Raw genomic sequence first — 25,777 nt, forward strand, 5'->3', positions numbered from 1 at the left:
CATCACTGCTTGAGTGTGGCTCTCTGGTGGCTAAGTGCACTTTAAGACGCAGGCAACCATCATGATGTTATCACACTTAACAAAATTAAAAAATATTCCTTAGTAGCTCCTGACACCGTCCTCTGGGAGATCTCTGCTCTAATTCTCCCAGTTGTCTCGAAGATGTCTTTTTCCATGTGATTCATTTTCAGTCAAGGTTCAGAGAAGAGCTGGCAGTTGTGCTTGGTTCCTAGGACTTCTGGAAATCACATGAGGTGAGGCATACAAATGTCCTGGTCCAGGTGGGGCAAGCAACAGGCACTCCATTAATACTACCTCCCTTCCCATCCCAACCTCTCCAGCTTCTGGGCAGTATATTGGCAGTTGCCAATGGGAGCCAAGGGCACAAGAATCCCCTTGAGGTAGTGGAGATGGTAAGATACCAGGAGCTGGGCCAGCCCGCAAATGTTCAGGAGCGGGAGGCAAGAGACAGACACCTCATAGTCAAAGATCCGGTTGATGCTAAGATAATAGCTAAGAACTGGTCAGTGTTTGCTCTCTGGCTGGCACTGTTCTAAGTGCTTATGTGCTTATTAACTCATTTAGTCCTCATAACAACCCTATGAGTTAGGTGATGTCATTCTCCCTGTTACAGGGAGGAAACTAAGGCACAGAGAAGTTCAGTAGCTTGCCCGATGTTACACAGCTCAGGAAAATGTTGGAGCCAAGACACCCAGCCTGAGAAAGTCCATCATCAGAGACCAAGTGCTTAGGCACTACTCCAAATCAAATTAAAAATCTGCGTGTAAGGACCTTGCAGAGCCTAGAGTCAAGGGAGGTCAAGGGAGTTGACAGATCAAATGCCAAAGCGGGAAGCTTGACCAGGTCCCCAAGGAAAGCTGGAGGTGCAGAAGCAAGTTTTATAAGTTATAAAACTGGACTTCCAAGGACTAGGAGGAGCAAAGTGGGAGCAACAGGCCTGCCTGGAAGTGGAGGGACAGAGCTGGGCTCTGGGGAGAGATGGGCGGCAGCATTTAAAGGGATACTTGCTCTGAGAAGGATGGGCCACATGTGTCTGTCAAGCGAGCAAGAGATCTGGCTTGACAGGGAGGAACTGGGCTAAGAAAGAAAGAAGGTGATACACGAGGGGGTGGGGGGTGTTCACAAAGGGTGTATTTAGGAGGAAGAAGATTAGGTGGAGATTGACTGTTGTAGAGTCTTCTTTCTACCTTATTCTTGCTTCTAGAATCCATTTTCGCCAGGTTTGTTTTTGAAGATTCGAGTCATATTCTCCTTCTGAAATGTTACCTTTTTTAAATGTGTTTTTGTTTGTTTGTTTTAGCTCATGAGAGCATTTTTAAAAATTTTTTAATGTTATTTCCCCAATGCATTATTTTTTCTACTGTACAGCATGGTGACCCAGTTACACATACATGTATACATTCTTTTTCTCACATTATCATGCTCCATCATAAGTGACTAGACATAGTTCTCAGTGCTACACAGCAGGATCTCATTGTTAGTCCATTCTAAAAGCAACAGTTTGCATATATTAACCCCAAGCTCGCAATCCATTCCACTCCCTCTCCCCCTTGGCAACCACAAGTCTATTCTCCAAGTCCATGATTTTCTTTTCTGTGGAAAGGTTCATTTGTGTCATATATTAGATTCCAGATATGTGATACCATATGGTATTTGTCTTTCTCTTTCTGACTTACTTCACTTAGTATGAGAGTCTCTAGTTCCACCCATGTTGCTGCAGATGGCATTATTTCATTCTTTTTTATGGCTGAGTAGTATTCCATTGCGTATATGTACCACATCTTCCTAATCCAATCATCTGTCGGACATTTGAGTTGTTACCATGTCTTGGCTATAGTGAATAGTGCTGCAGTGAACATGTGGGTACATGTGTCTTTTTTAAGGAAAGTTTTCACAAGAGCATTTACACTATCAGAAGTTCCCACTTCTTAACATCCTTAAATTTATTGGGAAAAAGATAAACTTTTCTCCAATTGGAAGGCCCATCCAGGTTCTCCCTTCCCCTGGTTGTTTGCTCCTGTCCTGTTAGACCTGCCCATGTGCTCTGTGAGTGACTGACGGCTCCCTGATGCCCAATAGTTGCCAGAGCTCAGCGGTCACTCAGACTCCTCCACGTTTACAGTGAATGAAAAAGAACCCAGAGACTTGGATGGCATTGTGATATTTGCCCTGCATTCTTAGAACTATTTTAAATGTGACTCTAGCATACTTCTAACGGCAAGAACTTCTTTTTTAAGAGAAAAAGGATGATTTTTTTCTGATGCCTAGCCTCCAATGCTTCGCTGGGAGTAATGCCTCAATTAGACATTGGCATGAGTTGTTTGCAAACTAGAACACTAGAAATGCACATGTCCCCACAGCATTTCCTTTAAATATAACATCGGTGTGTCTGTCACAAGCAGATTTGAGTTGTTTTCTTTAGTAAAAAAAAAAAAAAAAAGTTAGAGCATCTTTACACATAAAAAGGAAAAGCTACAATACACACACACATACATATGTATACATGTCTTCTATTCTTCGTGTGACTCTTGGCATTTTGCCGAGGTGGTACATGCATAGGTACAGACTGAAAATACTGTCATAGGGTGAAGGAGAGAGGGCGGGAAAGCCAATTTATCTGTCCGTCAATAACCAGCAATGACATTTCGGGGACAGGGAAATTGAGTTCCTGTAGCTTCATAGCCAGGTTCTTCCAGCAAACCAGCCAGATCAGAACCAGTAGCCCCACCCCGCCTGGCCGCTCAGGACAGGTGGGCCTCTGAGCTCCTTTGCAGGCAGCTTCCTGGCAGGTCTCCAGGAGAAGCAGCCACCTTGGGAACCTTCATAGCTCTTTAGAGGCCCACATGTTATGATTGGAACTGTGGCTTTTTGAAAGAAAAGATCCTTTATTTTGCAATAACTTCCGTTTGATTGGCAGTGGTTAATGAAAAAGCAATTTCTGAAAAGAGTGGCTGTAACCGCTTTCAAAAAAGAGTGAGATTAACCAGAATGCAGCTACGGCCTTAGAATATGAAGTCTGGGAGCTTAATTTCATCTCAAGAATGTTCATTGTTCTTCAGAACCACCAGGTACCTCCCTTGATAAGCTTCCAAAATTCCTCTCATTCTAAAAAGATTTGGGTGCGTGTGACTCTGACATTTGATTTTTGTATCTGTTCTAATACAAAATTTATAATCATTGAGTGAATAGTAGTCACTTATATTCAAATTTGTCATTATGGATCTACTTCTGTGATGATTTAAAATGTTGAGTTGAATACAGTGGAGAGAAATAGAGAGGAAAAGCGAGGTAGTGAACATTCCTCATTCAATGTCCCAGCCCTGGGCCAAGGCATCTTCTGTAAATGGTTCCATTTAATCCTCACAACTTGTGGACTTTGTGGTGTTACCCGCGTTCCTGTCACACAATGCTAAAAGAGCAGAGCTAAAATGGGCATCAAATCTATTAGACTTCGAAGCTTATTTTTGAGTGATTCAGGCATGTTGCCGGGACACAGAAGTGTCTAGGATAGTATATTTTAGCTTTTGTTTTTCTCAGAATGAGTCAACAGATAAATCTGAAGTTCTAATATCTGTGTCTGAGAGGAGGGTGGACCCCCTGAGAAGCAGAACCTGGAGTCTGGGGGTAGACCATTCATTTCCAATTGCCAGGGGAGAGAGTTTCTGATGGGCCTTTACCAATACCAGCCTATCCTCCAGTTGGCCATGATGGTGCTTGATGGCATTTTTTTACAGAAAATCCATCATTTTCTCATTTTCTTTTGAATTAGTCCAAATTAGGTAGAAATGGCACCAAGTCCACGGCTTTTCCAAATTATGCAGGAAACAAAACCCAAGTAAAGGAGTTCCCGTCGTGGCGCAGTGGTTAACGAATCCGACTAGGAACCATGAGGTTGTGGGTTCGGTCCCTGCCCTTGCTCAGTGGGTTAACAATCCGGCATTGCTGTGAGGTGTGGTGTAGGTTGCAGACGCGGCTCAGATCCTGCGTTGCTGTGGCTCTGGCGTAGGCCGGTGGCTACAGCTCCGATTAGACCCCTAGCCTGGGAACCTCCATATGCCACGGGAGCAGCCCAAGAAAAGGCAAAAAGACAAAAAAAAAAAAAAAAAAAAAAACCAAGTAAAATTGCGTGCCCTCTGGCAACTGCTTATATTTCAGTATTATGACAAATTTTTTAAGCCTTTTCATTGTTGGGGAGAAGAGAGCCACCAGAATTGTGTCTAGTGTTCCAGCGCTGGTGATTAGGAATGACAGGCGGTCCTATGGTAAAGGTTTAAGAATACCCTGAGATTATCATCACGCATATTATTTAAATAGCTTCAGTGCTGTTCTTCAACCCAAACAACAGGGCCAACAAGTTAGAAAACCTTGTCTGGGTTTTCTTCAAGCCATACCGTCCCCACAGTGCAAGGGAGGGCAACACAGAGCCTTGCTCCCCCTCAGTGTCACACGAGAGTTCCTGAACCCCAGGATTCCCTCTTTCAGGACCCCATCAGCCCTTTTTCCTAAGTGCCACTTCTCAAGGGTAGACCATGCCATCTCTATGCACGGCCTTCGGCCCAAGCATCGGCTCTTTGTGGCAGGTGTGGGTGGAACGTGGATGTGCGGGCTGAGCTGTCGACACCTGCTCAGGAAGCCCCCAACACTCAGAGACAGCTGGGAAGGCCCGTGTCACCATGTCCCACTGGAGCGCAGGGATTCTAAATTTGAACGTGGCCTCCAGGTCGTTATGAAGGATGGAGGATAGAACCAGGTTTGTTTAGCAGTTCGTTACCTTAATGTACATCTCACATGTCTTGACACTTAATGGTGTGAGGTCCCTGGGTGTACTCTTGCCTGGGACCTGCACAGTGGGCAGCCTGAGAAATTTAACTTCTTTCCCTAAAGGGCTTCAGAGATTTTTGTAAGACTCAATGCAAAATAAATGAAAGCCTTCAGCATAGGTTGACCTTCAGGGTCAACCTGAGTAAATAAACGCTCTAGGGCTGGAAACGCCAGGCTTTTCAGCCACAAACTCAAGTTGGAGCCCAGGTTATGAAAAATCTGGTTCTCTTTTTAAAATGCAAATATTTTAATATCCTCTAGGGCGGTTACTGCTTTTGCGTTCATATTTGGAGAAATTACCGCCAACTTCACATCTTCGTAATAGAGGCGGATCTTACCCCATTCGCTTAATCCAGTCAGCTCAAGTGTTTTCAGTGCCAGAGTTTAAGCCACTTTCCTGGACCTTAGCACAACTGCTCATTGTCATGCTCTTAGATCACTAAGAAACTGTCTGTCCCTTGAGCTCAACTATTTGTTTAAGGGCAATTCCAAATGACAAGCTCCATGGAAAGCAAACACATCCAGTAACAGGATTACTAAAAGGTACCTAGCAGTCCCCCTTTCTTGATTCAGTTTGATGCAGTGTAACAAACATTTATTGACCGTTTCAGTGCAGAGCATCAGGCATAGATCTAGAGAGACCCTCGGGTGAGCAGAGATTTCCACTTTGAGGGTACTGACAGGCCAGAGGGGCAAAAGGCAATAGAACAGTTCACAATCAAAGCCAAATATGAGAATAAAAAAAAAAAAGAAAATTTAAAGTGTAGGGGGAGTTCCCGTTGTGGTTCAGTGGTAACAAATTCTACCAGTAACCATGAGGATTCGGGTTCAATCCCTGGCCTCGCTCAGTGGGTTGGGGATCCAGCTTTGCCATGGGCTGTGGTATAGGTCGCACCATGGCTTGGATCCTGAGCTGCTGCGGCTGTGATTTAGGCCAGCAACTGCAGCTTCGATTCAAGCCCTAGCCTGAGAACTTCCATATGCCATGGATGCGGCCCTAAAAAGCAAGGGAAAAAAAAGTGTAGGGAAAGAGGGAAAGGGACTAGATGTTTTTCAGAATTAATATTTCCTTCCTATTTGTCTGGAAAAAAAATGTCATGGAGGAGGTGCAATTTAAACTAGATATGCATTGAAAAATAAATAGGTTTACAATAAATAGAAAATAATAGTAATAGGTGTCAGTTATTGAGCCCTTACTAGTTGCCAGGCACTGTTTGCCTGTGGTTTATATCATTTAGTCCTCCCAGTGTGACAGCTCTAAGGGATGAGTAAATATTATCTCCAAGTTGCAGATGGAAATAGTAAACAATGTGCAAATATGTTAACTGTTTTGTCTGGGTGAAGTTAAGTAACTTGCCCAGAGTCGCACAACCAGTAAGGTGGAACTGGAATATGAGGGCAAACAGCTCACTCTAGAACTTGCGCTAGAAACCACACACTATAGAAAAAAAAGGTATTCTGCACTCAGCAGAAGGAAGGGTGTGGCAGACATGGAACAGCATGAAAGGTTGGAGCAAAATCACTGGTGAAGTATAAGCATAGGTTTAGTTTGGGTTGGGATTATCAAACATTTTTCCAAAGTGATTGGACCAGTTTGTATCACACCAGCCATGTAAGAGAGTTTCAGTTGCTCCACACCCTTGACAACATTTGGCATTATCAGGGTTTTTGTTTTTGTTTTTTTCTTTTATAAATGTCAGCCAGGAGTTCCCATAGTGGCTCAGTGGAAAAGAATCTGACTAGCATCCATGAGGACGCAGGTTCGATCCCTGGCCTCACTTAGTGGGTTAAGGATCCAGCGTTGTCGTAAGCTGTGGTGGAGGTGGTAGACGTGGCTCAGATGTGGCGTTGCTGTGGCTGTGGTGTAGCCTGGAAGCTGTAGCTCCTATTCGACCACTAGCCTGGGAACTTCCATATGCCACCGGGTATGGCCCTAAAAAGACAAAAATACAATAAAATAAATGTCAGCCATTTTTGTTGGATAGGGAGTGGTGTCCTATTGTGATTTTAATTTCTCTCTGCCTAATTATGATAGTACTTTTAAAATGGGTCAATGAATAGTGTAAAAGCCAATTAAAATCCAAAGCCAGTATCTATAAATTGACAAACTGATAGCAAATGTATATGAAAATACAAGGGGATTTTAGGAATACCCAAGGCAACACAGAAGAGGAGCAAAGTGGAAACACTTCTGCCAGCGGATATCAAGGCTGATAATGAAGGCGTGGTAAATCAGATGGTGTGGTATTGGTGCAGAGGTAGACAGGTAAAAAATGGCATAGCAAAGAGTCCAGAATCAGACTGAAATGTATAGAATCACTTCATTTGAACAGTCTCCATTGCAATATAGAGGAGAGAGGATGGTCTTTTAAATAAATGGCTTTAGATCAATTAGAACTATGTGAAAGTAGGGCTTTTTGAACCCTACGTCATGCCATATAAAAAGTTAAGATAAATTATAAACCTAACTGTGCTAGTTAACACAAGCAATTTCCTCTTTTTAAATTAAGAATAAAAAAGATTTCTTAAATAGGAAATTAAAAACACTATTCATAAAAAGATGGCTAAACTGGACTTCATTGTATTAAGACTGGTTATTCATGAAAAGGCTCCATTAAGAGAGTGAAAAGAGGACCATATAATAGAAGGCATTTGTATTTTATATGTATATCCACTAAGAAAACATATTTAGAATAAAAACTCCTACTACCAGTCAGCGAAGAGACAGCCAACCCAATTAAAAATTAGCAAATAACTTAGACACTGTATGAAGGATAACAAATTATCAAAAAATTGAAATGATGCTAATAGTTTTCAAATATATATTGAAGTTCACTTCTTTAATTATGTACTAACCTAAGGATCTGACTCACCAAGGCAGATAGCTACAGAGAGAGTTACATTTATCTTTTAATAGGAGTGCCTGCCTCGTGGATACATCTCTGAGTATACCTAAATCCAGCCAAGATTGCCAAGCACTTCTGGAATTTGCGTTGAGGATTCGAGCTGCAGCTTTTCCCTATTCTTTTTTTTTTTTTTTTTTTTTCTTTTTGGCCATTCCCACGGCATGTGGAAGTTCCCAGGCGAGGGATCGAACCCATGTCACCGTAGCAACCCAAGCCACTGCAGTGACAATGCTGGATCCTTAACCCACTGCACAAGAGAACACCCATATTTTTCCTATTCTTTTTTTTTTTTTTTTTTTTGGTTTTTGTAGGGCCGCACCCGTGGCATATGGAAGTTCCCAGGCTACAGGTTGAATTGGATCTGTAGCCCCTGGCCTACGCCACAGCCACAGGAACACAGGATCTGAGCGGCATCTGCAACCTACATCACAGCTAACAGAAACACCAGATCCTTTAACCCACTGGGCGAGGCCAGGGATGGAACCTGTATCCTCATGGGTAGTAGTCAGATTCATTTCCACTGAGCCACGGCTGGAACTCATAGGCTTCATTGCTTCACTTAGAGCCTTCACTCACTCCACTTGGGCAAGTGAAAATATACTTGTGCTCACAAAAACTTGAAGAATCTCTCTTGCGTTTAGAGGTGGGAATGAGATGGTGATTAACTATCTCACTGGGACCAGCCAGATGTGCACGCGCGTGCCCACATACCCACCACAAAAATCCTGAAGGCTCTGCAGCTAAAATTCCCAGCATCAGAACATCAGGCATTCTAAATACCCAAGATGAAGATGTGGTCATTTTGGTCCACATACACAAAGGCCTCCATTAATGAAAGAAGAGTTATAATTGGCCCAGTGCGCCAGCCCACAAGTTAAAGGATGTAAGCCTAGGACTTTGGGAATGGAAATTTTTTACCCCCCAGTCTTCCCAAATTAATCAGTGAGCACCTACTATTGACACAAAGGAAGGCTTTGTGTTAAGAAAGGAGGGTACCATTGAGTAACAGAATGCTGCTTTCCCTTTAGTAATTCAAGGAATTTCCAGTCTTAACTGGCTTTTCTGGAGGCAAAGTGGTATATTGGAAAGAAGATGGGGTTTGGAATTAGCCAAGCCTGAGTTTGTACCAAACCTACTGAAATAAAGCCAGCCCTTCGGAAGCTAAATGGACAGGGAAGCCTCACATTATACTTTCGAAGCCCCTGATGAAAAGAAAGGTATATATAAACTAAACACAGTCCACTTCTGTTCATCCTGTTATTCCTGCCAAGGTGTGGGAACCACATCAACTCTTGAATCTGCTTTTGGTCCAGTAAAATCTTTAGATCTTTATTTTGGTGAAATACTGGGGAATTCTAAATGGAACATTCAGTTTGATTTTTAAAAAAGAAGAAAATTTAAAGACACAATGAACAAATCAGATTGCCTTTGAAGTACCCAAGTAGACGGGGAACGTTCAGGGTGCCAAAAATCAACTGAAACATAAGAAAAAATGTGATGATAGATCTAGCAAAAACTTGAAAGATTATGTATGCAGTCTCCTTACTTATGTTAGAGAGGAAGAAGATGTGTTTCAGAGACATCGGCTCCTTAGGCCAAAGTCACATGTTTCATAAGGACAGAACTAAGGCATGAACCTAAGTCCCCCAGATCTCTGCTGGTGGCCTTTCACTTTCCAGGAGTATGTTCAGAGAGTCCTTACAGAAGACAGTCACCGGCACTACCCCATTCCCACGTGTGGGTCAGCTTAATATTCAGTAAACCTCTGTTATGTTGAAACAAGCCTGAGCCCAGGCTGCCTTCCAGCGTTTCTGTATTTCGAGTGGGTGGATATAAGTCAATGAGCTATTCAGGAAGTAGACTATCAAAGAAGAGGTGGGAATTGATTCCTTTCTAACCTTTGGAAATTGACATGTATTTTATCTTTAAAATCAAAAAGTAATACAAATAACCAGCAAAAGTTGGAAACTATGGAATACCTTTAGGAGCTAGCCTCATTGCATAGACTTGTTTCCCATTGAGAATTAATTTTCTCAGACATCTGTAGTTTTCTTACAAGTGTCTGTATTTAGACCAAATGTATTCCAATACAGTATAAACACAAGTACATATATATGTATGAATACACACACACACACACACACACACACACACACACACACACACACATTTTGCCTTAAAGGAAGACCTATCTGGAATTCCCATTGTGGTGCAGCAGAAATGAATCCGACCAGGAACCATGAGGCTGCGGGTTCGATCCCTGTTCTCGCTCAGTGGGTGAAGGATCTCGCGTTGCCGTGAGCTGTGGTATAGGCCGGCAGCTGTAGCTCAAATTGGACCCCTAGCCTGGGAACCTCCATATGCCATGGGTGCAGCCCTAAAAAGACAAAAGACAAAAATTTTTTTAAAAATTTAAAAAAAAAAGGAAGAACTATCAAAATCTGGTTGGTTCTTTCATGTTTTATACTCTCAAAAGTCATTCTGAAACTTGTACATACAGATGTAAGACAGCTGCAGAAACAAAAATTAAGAAATCTCCAAAGCAGAAACAAAAATTAAGAAATCTCCAAAGTGGTATTGAAGAATAACATGCTATTTTAAAAAGATTGTTGGGTGGGAATGAACATCACAGCTGGATATCCAGAGCCTATGCTTTATCAGTGTACCTCCTTGTCCCTGGGAAGCTGATAAGGACTTTAGTAGAGCCACTGCCTCAGATTTTCAAATGTCAACTAAAAGGAACAAGCATCTATTGGCTCATCCACCATGTCTAGTTCAATCCTGTTTTACTGAGGGGATTAAATATAAAGAAACTTGACCTTTGTCTCTGGTTTAAGCTGTATTCCCTTCTATAGCTCCTGGTTGCCAGACGTCACTTTACCAAAGATCATCTTTGTCAGTTCTTCCTGCTGCCACATAGAAGGCAGGGTGTAATTCGTTTGTAAGAAACTATAGAACTGGCAGCTAAACTGGTCATTCAGAGACTAAAGAGGAATGTGCAAAGACTGGAGAAATGTACATATGTCTCACTTTGCCTTATTCTTCATTCTAGTTCTTAAAATTAGAAATTCACATTATGGCCAACTCCAGGAATAAAGTGCTATTTTTAAAAATTCTATTCACTCAAAATATTTAAGATGTAGCTAAAATACAATGTGTCCCTCTATCATAGTACATGATGTACTCGAGTTATAAGTGAGTTGTGTTTCAAAAATTAATACATAAGGTGGGTTCGTTAACACTCATTTCAGTGTAGCCACATATCTCATAGGCTTCACCCTCAATTCAGGACAAATTTTCCAGTAAAAGTATTTTGCACAGTGCTTAGGCTCTCATACCATTTTAAAGAAGGCTACCGATCCTAGAATTCTCGTTCTGAAAAAATATGTCCTCTCTTGCCAGGCATGGTCGCAGTGTTGGTCATACCTACTCCCCTTCTGTCTCTGTCTCTGTGCTTCTTCCCTGACTCTTTTACAGGCTCCTTCTTCTTTGCTCAGCACTAAATGTGGAATTCTCAGTGCTTGATCTTAGGCTGCCCTCCTTGTTGTCTTTATACCACTTGCTTGTTCAGCTTCATCCCCATCCATCCTTTAGGTACTGTCTATATTTTGACAGCTTCTAAGTATTTATCTCCCATGCAGACCCCTCCCAAACCTCTGCACAGATCCATCCACAGAATCTCCATTTGGAATTCTCAAAGTCACCTCAGACTCAGCATGTCCAAAAACAGGTCTTCTCTCCCCAATTTGGATTTCTTCCATGTCCCCCTCCCAACTCAAAGAATGGCTGACTCCACCATCTGTCCAGGTATGCAGGTCAGAAATCTCAGCATCATTCTTGGTACCAACCCCTCCCTTAGCATTCATGTTCCTACAAGCCTGGTCCATTTTACCTCCTCATCTATCCATTTCTCTCCAGTACTCTTTGCACGCTTTGTTGCCACAGGACTTTTGCTCGTGCTATTCATTGGAACAGAAGCCCCTCATGGAGTTTTTTGTTGGTTTGTTTTTAAAGAAGGAAGCCACCTGCTATGGTCACTGATTAATGGAAGGCTAAATAACCTCCACCAACACTTCCACTATAGTCACTGATTTATGGATTCATTCAGGCCTGGAGGGAAGGAGAATGCAGAGGAGAGTTTTGAAGCTCTTTTGTTAAATACGAGGCAGAGAGCAATTTCTTGGAACAACCAGGATTAATGGCTGTATTACAAAGGCATGCGCTTTTGAAGTCTGTATGTCTCAAAGACAGCTCCTTAGAAAAAATAATCCAGCAAGGACATTAAGTAGTTACAAAATGCAAAAAGGAGAGAAAATGAGACACAGAATTGATGACATGAGAGTCACGGGTAAGAATCCTCTTACCTTATGAGTATTCTTACTAACAACTGTCTTTTAGGAAGTTTTCAGACATAATTCTATTAGCCATATCTGAATAAGGTAGAAAATGAAAAGGCTTGACTTTAAAGTTCAAGGGCATTATAATTTCCTGCCTCCTCATTTTTCTTCTTCCACCCCCATCTGTGCTGAGAAATTTCCTGCTCATTTTTCGGAGTTCAGCGTCAGTGTCAATCCTCTAGAAAGCTTGTGCTGCTCAGTCTCCTTCGTAGACCTTTTCCAGAGAATCTCATTCCTTTTCTCCTTAAAAATTATCTCTGTTAACTGTGCATTTATGGTTGGAAATTTTGAAAAAATATTATTTGTCTTTTTGCACTAAACTTTAAGCCCCACCAAAGTAGGGAACGTGTATTTTAGGGGGTTCTCCATCATTATGGCCGCAGAGCCTAGCATGACAGTTTGTAAATGCCTATAGATATTCACCAAATGTTGTTTGAATGAATGCACTAAAAGAAAGTGCAGGGAGTTCCCATCATGGCCCAGCGGAAACAAATCCTTCTAGTATCCATGAGGATTCAGGTTCCATCCCTAGCCTTGCTCAGTGGGTCAGGAATCTGGCATTGCCATGAGCCATGGTGTAGGTTGCAGACCCAGCTTGGATCCTGCGTTGCTGTGGCTGTGGTATAGGCTAGCAGCTGTAGCTCCAATTTGATCCCTAGCCTGAGAACTTCCATGTGCATTGGGTGTGGCCATAAAAAAGAAAAAAAAAAGTGCACAACCACTGCAGCTATAACATAATGTGTCCTGAGAAACTAGAGTCAGGGTCCCAATGGGTTTCTGGTCCCACCCGCGTTCCACCCACTCCCTTGAAGAACCACCCTCCCTCCCCTGACCTTGGCGGGCTTCACCCTATCTGCAGGCTGTTCTGAGATGGAAGTGGCAAGTGGTATTCTGATGCCTTAAATCAAGGGCTCACTCGGAGCTGGGCTGGGAAAGAAGAAAGGTGAAGAGTGAGGAAAGACCGGGACGGGCCCCAGAATGGGAATAGAGAGCTAGACCAAAGTGGTGCAAACACCCTTAGCTCTGGAGGCTGCGTGATTGCACAGAGAACCTTGTAGGACTGGTTCCCTTCTTCCCAAAGGCTCTACTGGTTGAACTGCCCCTTTACTTCCATCACCTCTGGTCCTCACCAGGACTCCCCCCTGCAGAACGGGAGAAAACTCAATCTTGGGATGCATCTCTCTTTCCCATGTGGTCAACAGATGCACCCATGACCTTTCTCCCCTTCCCATGGGTTTTGGGGGTTGCGGTGAGAACAGTCAGGGTGTGTGTGAACACTGGGGGTTGCTTGGATGTGGGGAATTGGAATGTGGCACATGTTACTGAAGTAGAGGAAAGCAACGGGGAAGATGAGAAGAATAAGAGAGGACAAGCCTTTCCCTCACTCCCAGAGCCCTCAGTTCCCTCATCAGACTTCAGTGGACAGTTTGTCCTGGTAGTTAGCAAAGTTTGTAGTTGGGTCCAATTTCAATACATGCATGTAGTGGGAGGGGGCACTGCCCAGGTCCCTCTCCAAAGTCTCCTGAGTTATACCATAGGGTACATGTCATGTTCTATGAGATGAATTAATCCTGAAAGCTAGCACCCATTGTAGTGCTATTTCATATGGTGCATTTAATCCCTAAAAATATTCCTCGGTCCTTTCTCTTCTCAAAATGCAGTTCTTTTCTACACAGAGAACAGACTTATGGTTGCCAAGAGGTTGGGGTTAGCAGATATAAGCCGCTATGTAGAGAATAGATAAACAGCAAGGTCCTACTGTATAGCACAGGGAAGTATATTCAATATCCTATGATAAAACACAATGGAAAAGAATATTTTTGGGAGCTCCCATCGTGGCACAGTTGTCAACGCATCTGACTAGGAACCATGAGGTTGCGGGTTCGATCCCTGGCCTTGCTCAGTGGGTTGGAGATCCTGCATTGCCGTGATCTGTGGTGTAGGTTGCAGACATGGCTAGGATCCCGCATTGCTGTGCCTCTGGCATAGGCCGGCGGCTACAGCTCCTATTAGATCCCTAGCCTGGGAACCTCCATATGCCGTGTGAGCGGCCCCAAAAATGGCAAAAAGACAAAAAAAAGAATATTTTTAAAAAGAATGTGTACATATAAAACTGAATCACTTTGCTGTGCAGCAGAAATTCATGTAACATTATAAATCAACTATATTTCAGTTAAAAAATTCAGTCCTTCTCTAACTGTTTATTTTTACCTCTCATACTTGGCCCAATAAGTAATAAGTAATTTTGTGTCTATTTAAGGGATATATATGTCATATACAATAGCCAAGACATGGAACCAACCTAAATGTCCATCAACAGAAGAGTGGATAAAGAAGATGTGGTACATATACACAATGGAATACTACACAAACATGAAAAGGAAAGAAATAACAGCATTTGCAGCAACATGGATGGACCTAAAAATTATCATGCTAAGTGAAGTCAGTCAGTGAGACACCAACATCATATGCTATCCCTTACATCTGGAATCTTAAAAAGGGACACAGTGAACTTCTTTGCAGAACAGATACTGACTCACAGACTTTGAAAAACTTATGGTTTCCAAAGGAGACAGGTTTGGGGGTGGGGGGTGGGGGAAATGGGCTAGGGGTTGGAAATGCTATAAAATCAGGTTGTGATGATTATTATACAACTATAAATGTAATAAAATTCATTGAGTAATTAAAAGAGAGAGAGCGAGAGATGTCTACCAGCACAGAAAGAGAATCTGAGTTTCATAAATTAATGGCAGTCAACTCTATCATGGTGATGAGGGTAAACCTTTCTCATTCTTACAACCAAGAGCTAGTAATCACCTCCACACATCAGGCGGTGTTGTAGGCATTAGGCATACAATGGCTAACACTACAGGTAAGGTTTCGTCCCCTTTTGGAACTTAGAGAGAGCTCCTTGAAGAGCTTAGATGTCACAACTGGAAGAGACCTTGGAAATGATGAAAGCCGACTTTTTCATTGAGAAAATGGTGGCTCCTTGGGAGGGAGAGTTGCCCAGGGTGGCAACTAGACCAGCAACCAGGGACTCTGCCTGCCTTCTCTCTGCAGCTCTTCATCCCTGCACTACATCTGGCTTGGTTCTAAGCGGCTAGCTCTGTTTGAATCTTAATGGTCACTTGGTGCATGCATTAGTCCTCCTTAAAAGGTTTAGCAATTTGTCAGTGGGATTAAGTGAAGTGGTATTATTTTCAGTGCAAGCCCAGAGAGGAGAGGCATTCTCTGATCCGAGAAACATTGAGTAACTCGCAGGAGGTGCATTTCCCTAAGACAGAAATAGTGGGTGTTTATGTAACCATATCATTTTGACCCAAGCTCTTAATCATTCAGTGTGGCATAGTTTAAGATAGTGAGGGGAGGAAGAGGGAGGGGGAGAGAGGTGCAATAGGGCTGACATCATAGATCTGTTCTTAGAATGAAAGGCTGTTGATGGAACTACCATAGGAGTCAGATAACCTGTCCTGTCCTGGTGTGAGCTTAATCAAACACAATAAAGGCTGTGTTGTGCATGCGACTTTGACAACAAAAATGTTCAAGAAGCACCCTGGTGAAAAACATTTCTAATACTCAGAATTGTAACTCTTCAATTACTGCTGCTCTGACTGTATAATAATCTCTGATAAAATTATTTGTCCTCTCTAAGCAGATCTGAGATAATCCCCAAACTAAAGTAAGAACTTATACCATGAAATGATTTCAGGTGATACTGTGGATCAATAGTAGAGAGATATTGCAGGTATAGATATCAACCATATCAGATCCATTATTTCATAAGTGTTATTCATTCGTAGGAAAACAAAAGTTCTAGTGAATAAAAGTGGAAATGTCTTTTTATTGCAGACTGCTTAAAATTCTTTCTGGCCATAACCATGTGTATGTAAATCACTGGACAAAATTTAAATCAATTTCAGTTATTGATAGCATCTTTAGAATTTTGGGCCATGCCTTTAAAATATTCTGATTTTTCAAGAAAGTCTTTTCCAATTAAAAAAGAAAACAGTGCTCTAATTCCTGTTACTCTCCTTGATTCAATGTATTTACTCTTTTGCTTCCATTTAATACAAAAACCTATTCAGTTGTTTTGGATATTGTTTTAAGCCAAACATAGGAAAGTCAATTGTGTAAAGAAAACAAATGGATGAGAGACTATAAAAACAAACAAAAAAATCAGTAAATTGGTTTATTTTTAATACTCGTAAGAGATTATATAAACTATTCCTTCCATCTTCTTTTATAATTAAAAATAGAAAACACAGATCTCTATTGAATAATCACGAGAGGTGAAAAGACAGGAGAGAAAGGAGTAGAGAAGACTTCGTAACCCTGATCAGATGTAGATAGGGGAAATTTCTGGTCTATTTCTTACATCTGTGGAACATTTTTGCAACATTATTATTCAATTATAAGTAAAGTCAGGCTAGTGTATTTAATTATTTTTCTGTGTAGTAATTTTCAAAAGGCCCCACAGAAGAATTAGTACTGAATGAGTCATTCTGGTAGTTGCTATGCCATTAGACTTGAAAAACTCAACTGAGAAATTTCTGTTATTATACTTATTTTTATGCAGTGCCATTTGTAATTGTAGCCAGTTGAAATAGCTTTTGACTAAGGATGACTGTCTGGAGGACTTAACATTCTTGAAGCCTCTCAAACAAAATCCATGTTGAAATATAACATTTTAGGCAACATCTCATTTTGGTGGTGGGGAGGCAGATTTTTAGCAAATTCCGTCACCTTTGCCTTGACCTAAGTGTGTAGCAAGAACAAAGTCAAAAATTTTAAATCCATGTGGGCAGTTGTATTGTCTTGAAATTGATATACTTTGAACATTCCTTGATTTGTGCATGAAAATTTCATTGCCTTTACTTTTTAATATTCTGAAAGTTACTAGTCTATCACCTGACTAGCAAGCTGATGTTGCTCAAAATTGAATCTGTTTGTTGGTAAACGAGTATGACTTGCATACTTACTGTATGTAATAACTATTCAGAGGATAAATCATTCTTGCATCCAGAGTTCTAAGGATTTTCCAGGAATAAACAGTATAACTAGGACTCTTCCTTATATCCACTGACCTGAGGAATCAAGAATGTATTTCTGAAATTTGTGCTTAAAGAGGTTATTGTTCTTGTTTTTTTAACTACATTAAGAGAATAAAATTTTGCTGTAGGAGTTCCCTTTGTGACCCAGTGGTTAACGAACCTGACTAGGATCCATGATGATGTGGGTTCTATCCCTGGCCTTGCTCAGTGGGTTAAGGATCCAGCGTTGCTGTGAGCTGTGGTGTAGATCTGCAGCTGTAGCTCTGATTCGAACCACTAGCCTGGGCACTTCCATATGTTTCTGGTGCGGCCCTAAACAAACAAACAAACAAACAAATTGCTATAATTTCAGAACACTCTACTGGGAGAGATTTGGAGGCAGAATTTCTCTACTAAGTCCCTTGAAGAGATTTGCTTGCCAATTTTTAAGTCCATTTCAACTTCTCCCCTGATAAAGCTCTTTCTTTAGCTTTGCTAGGAGTGAATACAATGGAAATGTGTTTTGTCCGAGTTCAGGATGAGTTTTTTAATCTGAAATTGTCCACAATCAATAATCTAAAATTGTCGTCCTCAATCCAAGGTTCTATCTTCCCTTAAAACCAGATACCTGAGTGTGACAACATCACCGTTCCCCTAGCCTCATTGTCGTTAGAGAAGTTCTTCCATGGCTGGATCACAAAGTTATCCATTCCTAGGTGCTGCTACATCATCTATACTCTTGATAATAAAAATTAAAACCTTCAACGGGGTGGGGGGGAGGTATCAGCACTTCAGTCAGACTCTGCAGTGTTACTCTTTCATTGTGATGTATGGTTCAACCACAAGCATATTTCTAGGTCTTTCAAGTGTTGGATTAGCCCATCAACAGAGTCGTTTCCTTCTTTGGTATAAATGATACCTGAGCCCTGTGAGTTTTAATCACTACCACCTCTCTCTCTGTGATAACTACAGGAATTGTCAGAGTTTTGTCCGTGAGACGGAGTTCTCTCTTCACTGTCCTTTTATGAAGTGTCAGGCTTTCTGAAAGGTGGATTCGAGAGCAGTGAGAATTCTCAGAGTAGAACACGCCCTGCCTTCCCTACTCTGACAATGCCAGCAGAACTCAGACGGGGGAGATTCTGTGTCTGCAGCCACAGCAGCTGCAGCCAGCCCTGGGAGGCCTTGCCATCTAAAGCAGATCTGCCCTCACTGATTGGGAACTCCTAGGTTACAGGCTGCTATTTATCTTTCACAAATATGAAACTGCACTATTTTAGGAAGCGAACTTAACTCTTGGCAGCGGCATATTTTGCTGTCTGCGTGTCATGGATTCTGGCACCCTCAGGCTGGAAGGAACTAGAGGTTCTTGAGACAAATCCTGCAGAAGCTGGTAGGTTAAGGTCACAGTCAGGGGGCCACCTGGGACCCCTGGGCTACTGCCCACAATCTTTCAGTTGATCTAGCACCATGTCATCATGTTTCGGCGGTGCTCCCCTGCAGGCTGGGCATTGCAGCTACCACGTGAGCTCAGCTTGCCTCTGACTAGAGGGTGTGAGCACAGGCTTAAAGGCCTGGGCTTCACCCGCACTCCCAGTCCAGCCAGGAGTCCATCATGGTACTTGTCGTAGTCAGCTGGGGCCACCATATCCAAATATCACAGACTAGGTCGCTTAAACAACAGAATTTCCTTTTCTTACAGTTCAGGAGGCTGGGAGTCAAGATCAAGGTGCCAGTACGGCTGGATTCTGGTGAGAATTCTCTCTCTAGCTCCCAGACACCTGCCTTCTTGTGATGTCCACACATGGTGGAGAGAGAGAGAAAGCTCTGAGGTCTCTTGCTCTTCCTGTAAGGATGGTAACAGTCCCAGAGGGTCAGGGCCCCGCCCTTGTGACCTCCGTTTCTTCCTTAAAAGGTCTGTCTCCAAATACAGTCACATTGGGGTGATTAACATATGATTTGGGGGACCCAGTGCAGTCCAGAATAGCACCCAGCCATTCAGTGGAGTCCTCAGGGAACTGAACTCAAACTCTATATTAAATAAGTTTATTTTCCATTGTTATCTACCTGGAAGTAAGTTCAATTATCAGCTCTTTAGGGACTGTTATTTATCTGGGCTTCCTAAATTGAAGTGAGAGGACAAATGTGTCTGGTGTCTCTGACAGCACTGGGCCACTGGACGATACTTTAAAAGAATTTTTGAACAGGTCATATGTAGTATGGTATGGAATGCCAAAGGGTATGTAGTGAAAAGTGTGTCTTTTTCAATCCTCTGCCCTAATCTTTTACCAGTAACTTCTTTACTTTTACACAGGGAGTCTGTAATGGACAAGCAATCTGTACAGCGGTCTTTCTTTTTTCTTTTTTTTTTTGCTTTTTTAGAGCCGCCCCCATGGCATATGGAGATTCCCAAGCTAGGGGTTGAATTGAAGCTGTAGCAGCTGACCTACACCACAGCCACAGCGTCTGCCACCTACACCACAGCTCACGGCAACACCGGATCCTTAACCCACTGAGCAAGGCCAGGGATCGAACCTGCGTCCTCATGGATGCCCATCAGATTCGTTAACCACTGAGCCATGCTGGGAACTCCCAGTCTTTCATTTTACACTAATGGTAACATGTTGTACTCACAGGGTTAGACTTTCCTTTTTTCACTTAACAGTGACTCATGACAATTATTCAACATGCATGCACGTGGAGCTAGTACTTTTATATACTTGGCATTTTATAAAATCTGGGAAATATTTCATTGTTGATATACCACAGTTTTTTCACTAATTGCCTCCATTTGATGACCTCTTAGATGATATTTCTAGATTTTAAATTTATTTCTATCCATTACACCAACGGGGCAACAGTGAATCTCTTTAGAGTTATTATTCGCATGTGTACAGACACGTACATCTGCAGGGTAAGTTCCTAAAAGTGGAATTGCTGTGATGAAAGGTCTGTACATTCTGTGGTTGGTGGGGGTGACCATATGGCTGCACATCAAGGTTTCTAGAAGAGGGTTTTAAGTGGGTCTGAAATGGGACACAGTTTCCTGGAAGCAGGGAAACTATGCAGATTAGCTTTGCACTATCTCTGGGTATTGGCTCACAAATTTCAGGTTCTGGAATGTTCTCCCAGGTCCTTTCTGCCTCATTATCCCCAGCTGCAAACTCTTCTCTTCCATGAAGTTTTCCCTGATAACCACTTTTCTCACTTTTATTCTTGGCTCCTTCCACATGATGAACCTTCAGTACATGGAATCAGAAAATCTAACTGCCTAGAGGCCAGACTCTCTAACAGTTTGCTAAACATAGTTTTTGCACTTTCACTATTTCTCACTTGTATGTTATTTCCCCAACTAGATTCCCTAATGAGAAACCACCATTTCACTTGCTCCTATAATAGTAGCATATAATTTTTGTAACACTTAATAGGATAAAAAGAAACCTTTGGCATTCATATTTTATTTTCATCAGTGTTTTAAAGTAGCCTGAGCAGTAATAATGATAAAACATTGTCACATTTACATAAATTATTAACAATGTGTAATTATAATGTCTAACTAATATGCTAATTATTATCATTATTTCATCATTGAGCTAGAGAAATTGAGACACTGAGAGATTAAGCGCCCAAGTGACACAGCTGCAAAATAGTAAAAGCAGGACTTTAAACCATTGTTAACACCTCCAAATCCCGTTTCCTTTCCAGTGTCTCATGCTGTCTTTTAATGTTTAGTAGTGCTGAGCTCTCCAGAGCTGCAGATTGATTGAACATGAACTTCCACTTGGATGACCCAGGCAAAAATATGCCGTGCCCTCCACTCCAGGAGCCTAGCAGGGGGATCGTTTTCACCCTTCAGGGCTGCTGGTCATCAGGGAATACGTGAAACCTTCCTTCATCTTTGCATCCCCTGGATTTCCTCCCTCTCAGGCCTTCCTTTGGTTCTTGATGCCTTTTAAATGAGGCTTCTGTTGTGCAGCCAGCACCACAGTGAGGTCACTCACGGTTCACTGTTAGCCTCTGGCTGGGTTTGCAGGGCTGGTTGCATAGGCAGTGGATTGTGTGGGAGCATATGCACATTGGCTCCGCAGCCAATACTGGGAATTATTGTAAATAAACCTCCCTATGAGTCTTATTCTCGCCTCCAGCATGTGCCCTCAGTCTGATCCACTGGGTTCCGGTGTAGCTTTTCCCTTGGGATCCTTTGGGCCTTTGTCTTCAAGACACCTGGGAAACTCCCAGTGGAGGGGTAGACAGGGGAGATGTTAATCTGGCTGCGGCTTTCAACACTTTGCCCTCTTTAAAATCTTTCCGGATTTGGCTGGGCTGTTTTGGAGCAGGCATGACCTTGGATTTCCACTCCAAACATGGTTAATCTGATGGCTCTTGTTTTCATCCATTTCATGGGCTGTTCTCTTGGAGGAACTGAAGGTATGCATGGCTCCCTGTGGCAGCGAAGGTCTAGAGGGAGCTGAGATGGAGTGGGTAATTATTTAGAAAGCTCTTACACTCTCTGATGCTGGTGGCCACTATTTTTAGACCCTAGGAGGCAAATTACCACTGTTATGCCAACAACACCCACACATGAAGCTTTTTTTAATGCCACAGTGCATCAGGCCTGTCATCCTTCCTGACCAGTGTTTGATGATGAATGAGTGTCACCGCCTTACTTAGAATTCTCTCCCCCAGTTCTTGCTCATAGCCGAATACCTGCCAGGGCACTGGGTTTGGGGTTGGGTGGGGAGGCCTGGGACCAGGTAAGAGCTAATAGGGATGGAGAGGAGGGAAAAGAGGGAGGGAGTAACCATCCCTCCCACCTCTGAGAAATAATGGCTTTAAGATTTAATGAAATCGGCACCTGGCTGAACTCAGTCTGTTGAAGCAGGAGGAAGACCTTGGAGAGATCATCAGCAGTCTTATTTCTCCAGGCCACATACCATCTAGGAATAGCAGGGGCTTTCACTATGATCAGGGCAGATCTGGCTTCCAGTGCACACCCCTGAGAGACCTACTCCAAAAATAGGTCCTACTGCCACCTTCGCTGTGGTAGGCAGGATAATCCCAAATATTGTCCCAAATCCTGATCTCCAGAACCTGCGAAATGTTGTCGTGTATGGCAGAGGGAACTATGCAGATTAAGTGAAGGATCTTGAGATAAGGACATTATTCTGGATTATCTAGTGTAGTTATAAGGATCTTGTAAAAGGGAGGCATGAGAGTCAGAGGAAGAAATGTGACAGGGAAAACAAATGTTGCAGTGATGTGGCCACAGCCAAGGAATGCAAGCTGCCTCTAGATGCTGGAAAAGCCAAGGAAGCAAGTTCTCTCCCAGAGCCTGCAGAAGGCGCACAGCCCTGCTGACACCTTGACCTTAGTCTCGTGACACCCATTTCAAACTTCTGATCTCTAAAACTGCAAGGTAATAAATTCGTATTGTTTTAAGTCAGTTGGTGGTGATTTGTCACAGCAGCAATAGGAAACGAAGACACCCACCAAGGTGGACTTTGATACCCGTAGGAACGATGCACTGCCTCCAAGGGCATCACCTCCCCATCCTCTCTGCTTCTCATGGATCCTGGGGAGGACTGTTGATGCCGCTCCTCTGGTCGCCCACTGCTCTGCCCCAAGGGTCATCCCTCTACTCCCGTGTGGGAAGACACTGCTCACCGAATCCCAGTTCTTTTCCCCGAGAAGCAGACCTTCTCCACGTAGGACTGGCACCGACTTCCAGAGTTGCCCCCCTGCCTGATTGCTTGTTAATATGCCCAGTACACCACCTTTTGAAACAGGAGGCCCAGCCTCAAGAGAGCCTTGTCCAGCTCCGGAAAGCTTCCCTCACCAGTTACAGGTGGATCAATGCCCTGTGGGTCTTCCCTCAGCTGCTCTGGAACAGACCACGAGCCCTTCTCCTGATGCAGCTGCCAGTTTGAGGCCTACTTCCTTGTGCTGTATGATACATCCTGGTTGCTTATTTATTTCATGCATGTTCTTTTGTGACAAGAAATCTAAGAACTTGAAGGATTTTTCCTATTATCAATAAAATCCCTTCCTCCTGGGAACAAGCCGGGTTTGCTATATTGCATATATTTCAGAAGACCTTTTTTTATTTTTTGTATGTTTCTTTAATATATACAATTTTATTTCTTAATCATCCCCCCATAAAGCTGGAAAAAGAAACACCACCAGCCCCGCGCCCAAAAGCAATATCGTATTTTATCTGTGAAATTCATCTGTTATTGAAAAAAAATGTATGGTTCATAAATTTTTATTGTTAGGATTCCCTGCTATGGATATTCCACAAATGATTTATCCATTCTTTTGTTGTGAAGCATTTCAGCTGTTTCAGTTTTTAACCTTTATGCATTTTTCTCCATTGAACATCTTTGTCATGACTTTTTTTAATGGAAGTATAGTTGATTTACAATATTATATTAATTTTAGGTATACAGCACAGTAATTCCAAATTTTTATAGATTACACTCCATTTAAAGTCATTACAAAATAATGGTTATATTTCCCTGTGCAATACAATATATCCTTGTTGTTTATTTATTTTATAAATAGTAATTTGTGTCTCTTAATCCCATACCCTTATCTTGCCCCCTTCCCCTTCCCTCTCTCCATAGAAGACATTTTGCATGATTTTAAGAATTTTATTTCTCGAATTGACCCCATTAAGATTTGGACTATCAAGATGAGGGTACTAATGTGATTATAATCTTTACACATTTGGTACAATTATTCTAATGCCAGGCTGGGGAGAAAAAAAATCAAACATGCTTTTCTGTAGTTGATGTTATTTCCATGTAAATATTATTCTTAAATTTCGCTTAGAATAGACTTACTTGCTTCAGATTTGAAAAGATGCTTCCAACATTATCGGTTGCCCAGCAACTCAAATATGTAACTATCTTTTGCCTTAGTTAGAATCTTATTTAAAGTTGAAGTCTGGACCTTTAGCCTGGCATGTTTCTAGTGAAGAAATAAAGTTTTGCAATTGTATTCTGTGAGAATGGTTCTGAGGCTCCCAAAACCAGTGTTTGCAAGTGATTTTCCAAATGGAAGTTGCTAATGTTGTGAAGAAAGCTATCATTTTGTTTCAGTTCAGAGCTGTTTACAAATGAGAAAACAAGTAGACATTTCTAGAATAAGCCAAGAGAAACTGATTAGCTCCGGTTAATGAACACTCTGCCTCAGCTGCAAAGGCAGCATATGGAAAGGCTGTGGTGGGTGTCAGAAGAGGCCTTTGGCTCCTTGATGTTTAGAATGCAGTCTGGGCACATGTAAGCCAATGAATATAAAAGCCAGAATTGCCATGCGTTAGGGGGTTTGTTTAGAACCACTTAGCTATAATTTGGAAAATTCAAATAGATGTTTAAAAGAGAGTGCTGAAAGAAAGGAAAAACAATTCTTTTTCAATTCATTCATTTATTCTTGATTTTTTTTTTTTTTTTTTTTTCGGTTACTGGCCACAAGTAAGTCAGCGAATTCAGGCCCATGCCTAAGGATTTTGTCAAGGCTCCCTCTGAACAAGAAGTGAAATGCCCTTACTTTCTCTGTTTGAAACCCTTTGACTGGCTGGGTCTTTCTAGAATCACCTTGAGGTCAGCATTCACCTGAAATTTGCTTCAACTATTGTCATCTCCAAAGCCAGATGATATAAGTCCTCGAGATTTGTGTTTCATGTGGTTTAGAAAACACCAGATAGAAAGATTATGATTTGGTGCTTCAACTTACACGCTCAGTTGTTACTATTACAGGATAAATACCCAAGAGCTAGAAGTATTGATATGAAGATTTAAATGATTTTGCTTCTTCCAGGAAGCTGAGCTTATGTAAAATGACAACATCCATTTGTAAGATCATAATTTACCTGTTAGCAATCAGTTACTTTTCATCTTTCTGAATGGTTTTAAAGACCACTTAGACCATCTTTCTGAATGGTTTTAAAGACCGCTTGTCTTGGGTGGAAGCTTCTAGGCCTCAGTTTTCTCTTTTGAAAAATACAGAGATTGGACTTGGCAGGGGGTCTCTGGGTGGCTCCCTGAAGTAGAGTTCTGTAGTTCTACAGTTTCCCAAAGCTCTGTCCACATCAGGAATCTCCTCCATGGCCCGTTTAAAATTGGTGCTTTCCTTGGATGAAATTGGACAAGCAGGACTCCTCAACACCACTATGATAAAGTCCTGTCTTGAAATTGAATGAATCTACCCTACCTTGGTGTAAAAGCCACTCGATCCCATTTGCATCAATGACCAGCTAGAAAGTTAGGAGTTAAATACACCCAGAGTAACCCTGGAAACATCACTGACACAAGCAGTGCATCCCTACACTCCAGACCTTTGGACCACTTTGGAAATAACCAGAGCCGAGCAGCAATGAGGCTAAACCTCTATGGCTTGTAGTAGCATTTGTTGGAGGGACAACCAGAATGCTGAAAATAAAGGCTCTCTTTTCCATTGTACAACTTCATAAAAACAACCAATTGGTGATTTCAGTGTGTGGCGTGTTGGGTTGTTTGTGATGGTGGTACTACTGTTTTGCTCTTATTTAATATATGTCTGCCTAAGACAAATAAGGGACAGCGGACTATAATGTAAAAAATCA

The 25,777-nt window shown here is 42.1% G+C and overlaps 1 protein-coding gene across 3 annotated transcripts in view; it reads left to right on the forward strand.

Moving 5' to 3' along the window:
* Positions 1-25,777, forward strand: part of RNF150 (ring finger protein 150) — a 248,337-nt gene that overhangs the window by 107,124 nt on the left and 115,436 nt on the right. Inside the window, exon 2 of one of the 3 annotated variants that reach the window (XM_084972822.1) lies at positions 14,406-16,154. The exons of the other annotated variants lie outside the window; for them this stretch is intronic. Coding sequence (XP_084828948.1) covers positions 14,406-14,599 — 194 coding nt within the window. The 3' untranslated portion in view covers positions 14,600-16,154. Of the gene's footprint in view, positions 1-14,405; positions 16,155-25,777 lie in introns of those variants that run through there. 3 annotated transcript variants of the gene reach the window in all.

Source organism: Sus scrofa, chromosome 8 (genome assembly GCF_054392235.1).
Source record: "Sus scrofa isolate SSC_HxYL_T2T_F1_AM1 chromosome 8, Sscrofa_HxYL_maternal_Yorkshire_Landrace_v2.0, whole genome shotgun sequence".
In the NCBI taxonomy this organism is placed as follows: Eukaryota; Metazoa; Chordata; class Mammalia; order Artiodactyla; family Suidae; genus Sus; species Sus scrofa.